The sequence below is a fragment of the Macaca nemestrina genome, chromosome 9 (assembly GCF_043159975.1).
Source record: "Macaca nemestrina isolate mMacNem1 chromosome 9, mMacNem.hap1, whole genome shotgun sequence".
NCBI lineage: Eukaryota > Metazoa > Chordata > Mammalia > Primates > Cercopithecidae > Macaca > Macaca nemestrina.
This window is the reverse complement of record NC_092133.1, coordinates 65632580-65644806: the sequence shown is the minus strand read 5'-3', so window position 1 is coordinate 65644806 and position 12227 is coordinate 65632580. Positions and strand designations below refer to the sequence as shown.

The window sequence follows — 12227 nt, the reverse complement described above, 5'->3', positions numbered from 1 at the left end:
TGCCCAGGCTGGAGTGCAGTGGCACGATCTTGGCTCACTGCAAGCTCTGCCTCCCAGGTTCACACCATTCTCCTGCCTCAGCCTCCCGAGTAGCTGGGACTATAGGCGCCTGCCACACGCTCGGCTAATGTTTTCTATTTTTTAGTAGAGACAAGGTTTCACCATGTTAGCAGAATGGTCTCGATCTCCTGACCTCATGATCCGCCCGCCTTGGCCTCCCAAACTGCTGGGATTACAGGCGTGAGCCACCGCGTCCAGCAAAAGAGGGTCTTCTCTAAGATTCAGAGGGAGCATGAGCCTGCCAACACCTTGACTTTGGACTTCTAGCCTCCAGGCCTCTTAGAAGAAAGATGTGAATCCTACAGCTACAAGGAACCCAACGCCGCAAACAACCACATGAGCAGGAAAACGTGACCCAAGGCAGGACACCTAGCTCAGCTTGTCCCAGCTCCTGACCCACAAACATGAAACCCCCATTGCAAAATATTACTGAGACAGTGAAAGATCTAACCCAACTGACTCCATCTTGCTTTTACCCTCCAAGCTGTCCTTGTTCATTCCTGGGCATAGGCTGAACTAACTTTGGGAGGAACTTAGTTTATAGTTTAAAACAAAGATGAGGCTGAGTGCCGTGACTCACACCTGTAATCCTAGCACTTTGGGAGGCCAAGGCGGGCAGATCACTTGAGGTCAGGAGTTCGAGACCAGCTTGGCCAACATGGTGAAACCTCGTTTCTACTAAAAATACAAAAATTAGCTGGGCATGGTGGCGGGCACCTGTAATCCCAGCTACTTGGGAGGCCGAGGCAGGAGAATTGCTTGAATCCCAGAGGCAGAGGTTGCAGTGAGCCGAGATCGGGCCACTGCTCTCCATTCTGGGCAATACAGCAAGACTCTGTCCCGAAAATAAATAAATAAATAATAAAAATAAAACAAAGATGATAACAGCCCTTTTCCAAAACAAACCCTCTTCTTATCTGGAGACCAGACTGCCTTTGAAGGACTAACAAATTAGCCAAAAGATTAGAAATTATGGTTTAGGAGTCATGCAGCTGGAGGCTACAAGATTCTGACCCTCCCAAATTGCTCTTGGGGAGTACATCACTATTGTAAAGCCTAAGATAGTGCTTGAGATATTTTGCAGACCCTGCACTTGATGGATCAGCTGGCACCCCCCAGATTGATAAACTGGATCATCTGATCTTGTGGCCCCCAGCCAGAAACTGACTCAGTGCAAGACAGCTTCAACTCCCTATGATTTCATCTCTGACCCAACCAATCAGCACTCCTGACTCGCTAGCTGCTTCCGACCCACCAAATTATCCTTAAAACTCCCATCCCCAAATGCTCGAGGAGACTGATTTGAGTAATAGTAAAACCCCGGTCTCCCGCAAAGGTGACGCTGAGTGAATTACTCCTTCTTTATTGCAATTCCCCTGTTGATAAATCTGCTCTGTCTAGGCAGTGGGCAAGCTGAACCTGTTGGGTGGTTACAAGTTTGGGAGCTTGTCCTTATGACTACCTGCCATAAGGGTAATCCTGGTTCAGTAACCTCCCTCTGGTGACAGATCCAGAGGCCAGTCCAAGCGGCGGCCTACTTCTCTTGGACTGGAGGTTGACTCTGCTACTGTCTCTACAGGCCGGGCACTGCTGACCCACGGTGCATGGATTTAATTGCAATAGAGAAATAGTCCTGGGGAAACTGATTTGAGTAATAATAAAACTCTGGTCTCCCACACAGCCAGCTCTGCATGAGTTACTCTTTCTCTATTGCAATTCTCTGTCTTGATAAATCAGCTCTGTCTAGGCAGTGGGCAAAGTGCACCGGCTGGGTGGTCATAGAAATTATAGATAATACATGTGTGTTATTCTAATAATAAAAAAAAAGAGATAAATTTGGGAATGATGCCCATACAAAACAAAGCAACAAAATAGAATAGAACCAGCATCCTTGTCACCAAGCTGCCCCATATCAACACACCCCCCCACAATTACCTCCATATTTCTAAAATTTGAGAGAAAAACAAAATTCCAATGTATTTATCCAAATGCTGTTTTGGAGTTTTCTGTTACTGCCAGCCAAATCTAATCCTAACTGATGCAGAGGTTGAACAAATAAAGGGTAGGGATTTCATTTTAGACAGGATGGACAGGGAAGGCCCTCTGAAGATGTGGCATTTGAGCAGAAACAAGAATAAGATGAGGGACACTATGCCAGCATCTAGGAAAAGAGTGTTCCAGGTAGAACTATCCCCTCATCACCTCTGCTGAAAATCTGTCATCATCCTTGACCTCCTTCCACTCCCATGGGCTCCACATCTAACCTGTTACCAAACCCTAAGAATTCTACCTGTAAAAGTATCTCAGAACAAACAAACAAAGCAAACAAATCAAACCTACAAACCGTTTTTTTTGTTGGTTTTTTTTTTTGAGACAGGGTCCCATCATTTTGCCCAGGCTGGAGTGGATCAGTTACAGCTCACTGCAGCCTTGACCTTCCAGGGCCCAAGTGATCCTCCCACCTCAGCCTCCCAAGTATCTGGGACCACAGATGCATGCCACCACTCTCAGCAAATTTTAAAATTACTTTTTGTAGAGACAGAGTCTTAACACCATCTGTTGAAAAGGCTTTTCTTTCCCCATTGAATTGTTTTCACATCTTTGTCAAAAATTATTATACTATAAATGTAAGGGTTTATTTCTGAACTCTCAATATCAGTCCATGCAGCTATATAATTATTCCTAATGCTAGTATCACACTGTCTTGATTACTGTAGCTTTATAAGTTTTTTGTTGTTGTTGTTGTTGTTTTGTTTTGTTTTGAGATGGAGTTTTGCTCTCGTTGCCCAGGCTGGAGTGCAGTGGTGTGATCTCAGCTCACTGCAACCTCTGCCTCCCAGGTTCAAGTGATTCTCCTGCCTCAGTCCCCCAAGTAACTGGGATTACAGGCACCCACCACCACGCCTGGCTAATTTTTTGTATTTTTAGTAGAGATGGGATTTCACCATGTTGACAAGGCTGGTCACGAACTCCTGACCTCAGGTGATCACCTGCCTCGGCCTCCCAAAGTGCTAGGATTACAAGTGTGAGCCACCACGCCCAGCCTGCTTTATAAGTTTTGAAATCAGGAAATGTGAGTTCTCTTTCCTCTTATTCAATTGCCTGGCTACAATTGATTTTTGTGTATTAATCTTGTATCCTACAACCTTGCTGAACTTGTTCATTAGTTCTAATAGGTTTTTATGGGTATTCTAGGATTTTCTACCTACAAAATCACATAGGGCTGTTTTTGCCATCTTTCCACGCCACCACAGTGGTACATGTGAATGTCCTGGCTGATGCTCTCAAGAGCATCAACAATGCCCAAAAGAGAGACAAACACCAGGTTCTTAGGCCATGCTCCAAAGTCATCGTCTGGTTTCTCACTGTGATGATGAAGCATGATTTTATGGGCGAATTTGAAATCATTGATGATCACAGAGCTGGGAAAATCGTTGTGAACCTCACAGGCAGTCTAAACAAGTATGGCATGATCAGCCCCAGATTTGATGTGCAACTCAAAGATCTAGAGAAATGGCAGAATAATCTGCTTCCATCGGCCAGTTTGGTTTCATTGTACTGACAATTTCAGCTGGCATCATAAACCGTGAAGAAGCCAGACAAAAACACACAGCAAGGAAAATCCTGGGATTTTTTTTCTAGAGATGTTATACATATTTACAAATAAAATGCCTCATAAAAAAATTACATAGGAATAACCTTTTGATATATGAAGCAACATAAAAATATTAAAACCAAGCACAAGAGAGTACATATGTATGATTATATTTACATGAGGTTCAAGAACAGAAAAGCTCTGGTGATAGAAGTCAGAATAATGATACTCTCAGGACAGGAAATGGGAAGTATTGACTGGAAAAGAGCATGAAGGGATTTTGGGGGTGATGGAAATGCTCTATATCTTGAACTGGGCAATGGTTACATAGGTGTATACATGTGTTAAAACTTCTTAAACAACCAGGCATGGTGGCTCACATCTGTAATCCAAGCACTTTGGGAGGCTGAGGCAGGTGGATTGCTAGAGCTCAGGAGTCCAAGACTAGCCTGGACAACATGGCAAGACTCTGTCTCTACTAAAAAAAATTTAAAAATAGGCTGGGTGCAGTGGCTGAGGCCTGTAATCCCAGCACTTTGGGAGGTCAAGGCAGGCGAATCACGAGGTCAGGAGTTTGAGACCAGTCTAGCCAACATGGTAAAACCCCATCGCTACCAAAAATACAAAAAATTACTGGGCATAGTGGCAGGCACCTGTAATCCCAGCTACTCGGGAGGGTGAGGCAGGAGAATTGCTTGAATCCGGGAGCTGGAGGTTGCAGTGAGCCGCCACTGTACTCCAGCCCAGGCAACAGAATGAGACTCCACCTCAAAAACACACAAACAAAGCCAGGCGTGGTGGCTCACACCTGTCATCCCAGCAGTTTGGGAGGCTGAGACCAGGGGATCACAAGGTCAGGAGTTCGAGACCAGCCTGACCAACATGGTGAAACCCCGTCTCTACTAAAAATACAAAAATTAGCCAGACCTGGTGGCGTGCGCCTGTAATCCCAGCTATTCTGGAGGCTGAGTCAGGAGAATCGCTTGAACCCGGGAGGCAGAGGTTGCAGGAGCTGAGATCGTGCCATTGCCCTCCAGCCTGGACAACAGAGTGAGACTCCGTCTCAAAAAAAACCAAAAAAACATAAAAAAAAACACAAACAAAATGGGCAGGCTGGCACATGGCTGTAGTCCCAGCTACTTGGGAGACTGAGGTGGGAGGGTCACTTGAGCCTACAGGGTGGAGGCTGCAGTGAGCCAAGATCGCACCACTGCACTCCAGTCTGGGTGACAGAGCAAGATCCTGTCTCAACAACAACACACTTATTAAGCTGACAGAATTTGTGTGTTTGACTGGTAGTAAATTATACTTTCATTAAAAAATAAAATAAAAACATAGGTCGGGCATGGTGGTACACGCCTGTAATCCCAGGTACTCGGGAGGCTGAGGCAGGAGAATCACTTGAACCCAGGAGGTGGAGGTTGCAGTGAGCCGAGATCACGTCACTGCACTCCAGCCTGGGCAACAGGGTAAGACTCTGTTTCCAAAATATAATAATACACAAATAAATAAAGAGATATAAAGATGAACTATTTTAAAATGTGGTGGCCTAGTAGTGTCATTAGCTAGTTCTCTCAAGGCACTCTGTACACATAGTGATTAGCTCATCATTAACAATATCATATGTAAAACCAGAATTTAAATAGCCTTGCTAATTTTTAATGTTTTGACTGATTTGTCATTATATCTAGTAAGATCTTTGTCTTCTTTCAACCCCATGATGTAGCTGAATAGTCTGTACCAGGGGTAGGAAAATTATCAGCGGTCTTATTTTCTCATTGTTCATTTGTGTTAGCTTCAACCCAGTTTCTTTTACTTTTTTTTTCTTTTTAAGAGACAGGGTCTCACTCTGTCACCCACGCTGGAGTGCAGGGACGCAATCATAGCTCATTGCAGCCTCAAACTCTTGGGCTCAAGCAATTCTCCTGCCTCAGCGTCTCAGGTAGCTGGGATTGCAGGCACACATCAGCATGCTCAACTAAATTTTTAAATTTTTTTTTTTTTAATGAGACGGAGTCTCACTCTGTTGCCCAGGCTGGAACGCAGTGGCACAATCTCGACTCACTGCAAGCTCCGCCTCCCGGGTTCACGCCATTCTCCTGCCTCAGCCTCCCGAGTAACTGGGACTACAGGTGCCCGTACCACGGCCGGCTAATTTTTTGGTATTTTTTAGTAGAGATGGGGTTTCACCGTGTTAGCCAGGATGGTTTCGATCTCCTGACCTCGTGATCCACCCTTCTCGGCCTCCCAAAGTGCTGGATTACAGACATGAGCCATCGCACCCGGCCTAAAATTTTATTGGAGGTGAGGTCTTGCTATGTTGCCGAGGATGTCTCAAGCCCCTAGCCTCAAGTGATCCTCTCTATGCGGTCTTCTAAAGCACTGGTATTACAGGTGTGAGTCACCACACCTGTCTCAACCCACATTTTTTATGCAGAAGTCTTTTAAAACCACTTGCCTATTTTGTGAGGATCCGTCTAATTAAAGCCAAATAACATGATACATTAAGACTACTTCAACCAAGCAATTCTTTTTTTTTTTTCCTTGAGATGGAGTTTCTCTCTTCTTGCCCAGGCTGGAGTGCAATGGCGTGATCTCAGCTCACTGTAAACTCTGCGTCCTGGGTTCAAGCATTTCTCCTGCCTCAGCCTCCTGAGTAACTGGGTTTACAGGTGCCCGCCACCACACCTGGGTAATTTTTGTATTTTTAGTAGAGACGGGGTTTCACTGTGTTGGCCAGGCTGGTCTGGAACTCCTGACCACAGGTGATCCACCCACCTCAGCCTCCCAAAGTGCTGGGATTACAGGCGTGAGCCACCGTGCCTGACCCAACCAAGAAATTCCTTTTTTTTTTTTTTTTTTTTGAGACAGAGTCTCACTCTGTGGCCCAAGCTGGAGTGCAGTGGCACGATCTCAGCTCACTGCAACCTCCACCTCCCAGGTTCAAGTGATTCTCGTGCCTCAGCCTCCCAAGTAGTTGGGATTACAGGTGCACACCACCACGTCTGGCTAATTTTTGGTATTTTTAGTAGAGATGGGGCTTTACCGTGTTGTCCAGGCTTATCTCAAACACCCGACCTCAGGTGATACGCCCACCCTGGCCTCCCAAAGTGCTGGAATTACAGGATTGAGCCTCCACACCCGGCCTCAACCAAGCAATTCTAAAGCTGCCATGCTTGAGAATATGCTAAAGATGGTCCAGGAAATAAAGGAGGGGGCCACTATCAACCCTTCCTCATTGTGAGAGGCCTGGGTACCTGCAAGGCCACCAACATTGATTTGTCTTTAAAAAGTTGGTAACAATGGAATTGTAATCCAGTTGACCCTCAAACACCAAGGGTTTGCACTGCACGAGTTTGCTTTCACCTGGATCTTCTTCCACCTCTGCCACCCCTGAGACAGCAAGACCAACCCCTCCTCTACCTACCTCCTCCTCAGCCTGCTCAAAGTGAAGACTACAAGGATGAAGACCTTCATGGTGATCCACTCCCACTTAATGAATTGTAAATCTATTTCTCTTCCTTATGATTTTCTTAATAACATTTTCTTTTCTCTAGCTTACTTTATTGTAAGACTACAGAATATAGTATATAAAATGTACACAATATTTATTCATTGACTTTATGTTATCGATAAGGCTTTTGGTCAACAGTAGTTTTGGTAGTTTAGTTTTGGGGGAGTCAAAAGTTATATACGGATTTTCTACTGCATGGTGTGGGGGCGGTCAGTGTTCATAACCCCTTCATTGCTTCAGGGTCAACTGTACTTTCTTCCCACTGGGAAGCAGATCATCTTGCACAGCACACACCCTGGAGGTCTCACTACACTTATGCCCCCTACCCTCTCTCTGGTTTCCTGGGTGCCCAAGGCTTCCTCCAGCTCAAGCTCCTTGGTATTGCCAGACAGAAAACAATGTAATCACATGACTCCTCAGCCTAGAGGATCCTTCAGACCGCACTGTCAGAGTTTCTCAACTGCACAACCAATCCCAGCCCCATCCAACCTTCTCAGTCTCCCCAGCTTTTTCCCGTTCTTTGCAGGCTCTGTTTTGGCACGTGCTGCTCTCTCTGCTTGCAATGCCCTTCCTCGCCTGGCACGTGCTTTCCTCTTCTTCAGGACTCTCTGCAAATGTCATCACTCTATCCAGCCTTTGTTATCTGGACTGAAGACGGGGTTGACCACTCCCTCACCTGGCTCTTAAAGCACGTGTCACCTATGTTGTAACTTTCTCTTTGTAAAAAATATTGAGCTTCACTTCTCAGTCGTTAAGTCTTTTGAGGCTGCAGACCGAGTCTTATTTATTTGCAAAAGTACAAGAATATAGCTACATTCAATCAGTGGAATGAGGAGCAGGGCAGAGCTCGGGGGCTCCAGGTGAATCCATACCCAGCTTTGGGCCTCACCTGGGACTAGGTAATGGCCCCAGACACAGGGGAAATTGAGAGTTTCTGTGCTTTGCTCCCAAATTGATTCATAAATTCTATACCTCACCGCCTTCGCATGAAGCAACCCATCTCAGATCCACTCTGTTGCCACTTTAAAGAGACAGTAAGGTGTGCGCTTGGGGAATGGGAGGGAAGAGGGTAGGTCATCACAAACAGCACAGGAAACTCTCTGATTTGGGGCTAAATGGAATATGTTGATAGGAAAGATCTGAAACTTGTCCATATTGAAGTGCAGAGCAGATGGGTGCCAAGTTTCTGGCATGCCTGACTGTAAAATGGAAAAGACAGGAGGGGAGAGACCGTTCCATTTCCCTTCCCAGGGTCTCTCACAGTCAGGACGCCTCGCATCCCCAAGGCAGGAGGGCCTTGTGTTTGGCTCTGACAATTAGCATTCTGCTTCCAAGAAAGGGCTAAGAAGGGGGCTAAGAAGTTAGTAGGCCCCCTTGGAAAGCACCTTCCCTGTTCAGGTGGGCTGAATCCAGCAGGGAGCAAGTTGGAGGTCAATACTGCTCCACACCCTGGAGAAGCCACTGCACTGCTGCATGGCTGGCTTAAAATCATTATCAGAATTCCCAAAGGGGATTGTCATGCACTATTTTTTACAGAAAATGTTACAGAAGGAAATGAAAAAAAAATAGCTTTCTTACCTCACTTTCATCAAGTGGATGAGATTTTAGTTTTTTAGCTGCTGTAGCCTTAGAGAAAGACAGGACAAGTAAAGTGTTACAAATGCATTTTAGCAACTTGCATTCACAACATATTGATGCTTATAACTAATCAATCACACTCAGAAAGCAAAAGTAATTACAAGTAACCTTGGAATGTCTAAGCAAATTCTATCATGATTACCAAGTCTCTGGATGAAATGCAGCAGAGCTCAGTCATGGGCAATTCACGAATTTATTCACACAAACACTAGGTTCTTACAAATGTACCAGGCACTGTGTTGGGAGCTGGAGATTCCAAGATGAAAAACAACCGTGGTTCAGCCCTCAAGGAGCCCACAATCCACTAAGAAAGATAGATGTGCCAGTCAGTAATGGAAGCGCAGCAGCACCAGAGCTGCCGCAGAGGTCTGGAGAGGAGCTGTGGGAGCACAGGCATCTAATCCCTGTTGAACCACTGGCCCCGCTGTGTCTCCTTCACTGCAGGATGCAATGCTTCCCTGATGAGCAAGGAGGTGACATGGCCATCAAGCAGTGACCAGCTCTTGGCAGGGTCTGCGAGAGATGAGTTAGCATTCTGCCCTCCCCTCACTATTTTTTTTTTTTTGAGACAAGGTCTCTCTCTCTCTCTCTCTCTCTCTCTCTCTCTCTCTCTGTCCCGCTCCCTCTCTCTCTCTCTGTTACCCAGGCTTGGAATGCAGTGGCGTGATTATGGCTCACTGTAGCCTCGACCTCCTGGGCTCAAGCGATCCTCCCACCTCACCCTTCCAAGTAGCTGGGACTACAGGTGTGCAACACCACACCTGGCTTATCTATCTATTTATTTATTTATTGAGATGGAGTCTCGCTGTGTCACCCAGGCTGGAGTGCAGTGGCGTGATCTCTGCTCACTGCAACCTCCGCCTCCTGGGTTCAAGCAATTCTCCTGCCTCAGCCTTCCGAGTAGTTGGGATTACAGGCACCTGCCACCACACCCAACTAATGTTTATTTTTAAATTTAGTTTTAGTAGAGACGGGATTTCTCTATGTTGGCCCAGATGGTCTTGAACTCCTGACCTTGAGTGATCTGCCTGCCTCAGCTTCCCAAGTGCTGAGATTACAAGCGTGAGGCACCGTGCCTGGCCAAATTTTTTTATTTTTTGTACAGATGGAGTCTCTCTATATTGACCAGGCTGGTCTCAAACTCCTGAGCTCAAGTAATCCACCGCCTCAGCTTCCCAAAGTGCTGGGATCACAGGCGTGAGCCACTGCACCTGGCAGATTCTGCTTTTTTGTAACTTCCCTTGCCTCACAAATTTTGGAAGCTGCTGCCACTCAAGAGAAAAGCTCATATGAATTTTTTCATGATGATAGCTGAATGGATAGGAAGGGTATAGTAAATTGTTTGCAAAAAACCAGCCACACTAATTCTCCTCCCTGTACCCATGCTTTTACATAGTCTCCACCCACAGTGACTCCGGGATTGGCCATGTGACTTGCTTGGGCTCGTAGGTCAATAGCAATGCCATGCAAACAGACACTCAAAATATGCTTGTGCTTTGGGGTTTGACCTCTCATGCTGCTCTTGGAACCCTTGCAACCACCACTATGTGAATGAGCCCCAGTTAGTCTGCTGAACATGTTGGCACATGGCCCAGTTACCACTCTTGCCTATAGCCAGTCAACTTTCAGATGTGGAAGAGAAGCCGCAGATCTCAAGCTGCCTGCGGACCTCTGAGGGAGCCAGGCTGACAGTAAATGGGACAGAGAAGAGCCGTTCCAGCTGAGCTCAGTCCAAATTACCAACTCACAGGATTGGGGGTAAATAAGAGATTATTGTTTTAAGCCACTAAGTATTAAGGTGATTTATTACACCACACACACAGCAAAAGCCAACTGATACAGAAAAAGATTTCAAGGTTGGAGGCAGAAATGACAATGCATACATATCTTGGAGATACCGTCCTTCCTCCTCCAGTATCTCCAAAAATCATGTGCAAGCTGGCCTGTTTAGATGCTTGACTTTCTGGTTGCTGGAATACTTCATGGAAAAGGAAACTTAGACCTATTGGAGGTGAACTGAGGCTGGAACCTCAGGCACAGATGAGTACCAGCCCACCTGCCTAACATGCCCAGGGCAGCTGACTGAGGCTGGGGACTGAGCTGTCCTGTGTCCCTGGGCACAGAAGAAGGCTACCCAAGGAGCACAGAGTTGATAAACGTCCCCACATACAGAAGATGCCAGATAGGCAGCAGGGGGATGAATAAAAATGCTTGGTAATGGGCTCAAGTCACACCTCCAGAAATGAGTATTTGGAGTATAGCCAGCATGCCTGCTCTGGAGCCAGTGGAGGTCAAATCAGTCTTGTCCAGTGAAAGGGGAGATGAATCAGACGAATTAGAGCCTGGCCCCACCTTTCCACCTACCACTAGCAGGGGATGGGGTGGGTCCTGGTCCCAGTCAATCCCGGGGCTGCTAGAGACAAACTTTCTGGGGAGCCTCAAGTCAGAACAGATGTAGCCCAAACTCAAGTGTATTAGTGATGACTAGGGACTTCAAAGAACTCTGCTCTTAACTTGGAGATCTCAGAGGATTCTGATTGTCAGTCTCCACTCACCCCTGCAGGTATCTCTGCAGCATCGGGGGTTGGGGGAAAACTGGGGGAAAAATATGAATACAAAAACTGAGGCCCTCCTCAGCCCTTTATCTGTAATAACAACCTGTAAAGTGCCTCCTATCTTAGTGCCCAGAACCAGAAAGCACAGTATAAATATTAGTTCTTCTTCTTCCTCCCCACTATTAGTGGGTGAGAAGGGATGGAACCCAGAGTGACAGAGCACAAGGGGCAACCCCACTCTCTAAGGAAGGAGACTGAAGTTCCTGGAAGCTTGTATAGCAGCCCACGGACAGGCAGGTAGTCCCTGAAAGAATGAGGGGTAACCCATGAATGTGTCTTCCCTGGAGGGCAGGGATGATCTTTTCAGCACTTCTTGTCCTACCTCACATAATCAAGGTCCTAGGCTGGGTGCAGTGGCTCATACCTGTAATCCCAGCACTTTGGGAGGCTGAGGCAGGAGGATCACTTGAGGCCAGGGGTTTAAGAACAGCCTGGGCAACATAGCAAGACCCTGTCTCTACAAAAAAAATTAAAAATTAGCTGAGTGTGGGGGCACACGCCTCTAGTCCCAGCTACTTGGGAGGCTGAGACAAGAGGATCAGTTGAGCTCAAGAGTTCAAGGCTGCAGTGAGCCATGACTGTGCCACTGAACTCCAACCTGAGTGACAGGGCAAGATCCCATCTATACAAAATAAAATTTTAAAAAATTATGGTCCTAGGAAAACTAGGGAAGCAAAAAATAGCATCCCATAGACAATCTGAGCTTACAGAACAATCCAGGCAAGTTTTCCACATGCCCAAAGCCAAAACTGTCTAGGCCTTATACTGGCAGCCCCATGATAGCCAACTCCCTGCTGAAATGGCT

General features: G+C 46.4%; 1 protein-coding gene and 1 pseudogene across 3 annotated transcripts in view; one reads left to right on the top strand and one right to left on the bottom strand.

The window, feature by feature from the left end:
• LOC105466097 (hexokinase 1) overlaps nucleotides 1–12227 on the bottom strand; it is a 130971-nt gene that overhangs the window by 98340 nt on the left and 20404 nt on the right. For 2 of the 3 annotated variants that reach the window (XM_071069669.1, XM_011715030.2), the window contains one exon: nucleotides 8748–8795. The exons of the other annotated variant lie outside the window; for it this stretch is intronic. In XM_071069669.1, coding sequence (XP_070925770.1) covers nucleotides 8748–8795 — 48 coding nt within the window. The remainder of the gene's footprint in view (nucleotides 1–8747; nucleotides 8796–12227) is intronic. 3 annotated transcript variants of the gene reach the window in all.
• Nucleotides 1345–3702, top strand: LOC139356246 (small ribosomal subunit protein uS8-like; annotated as a pseudogene).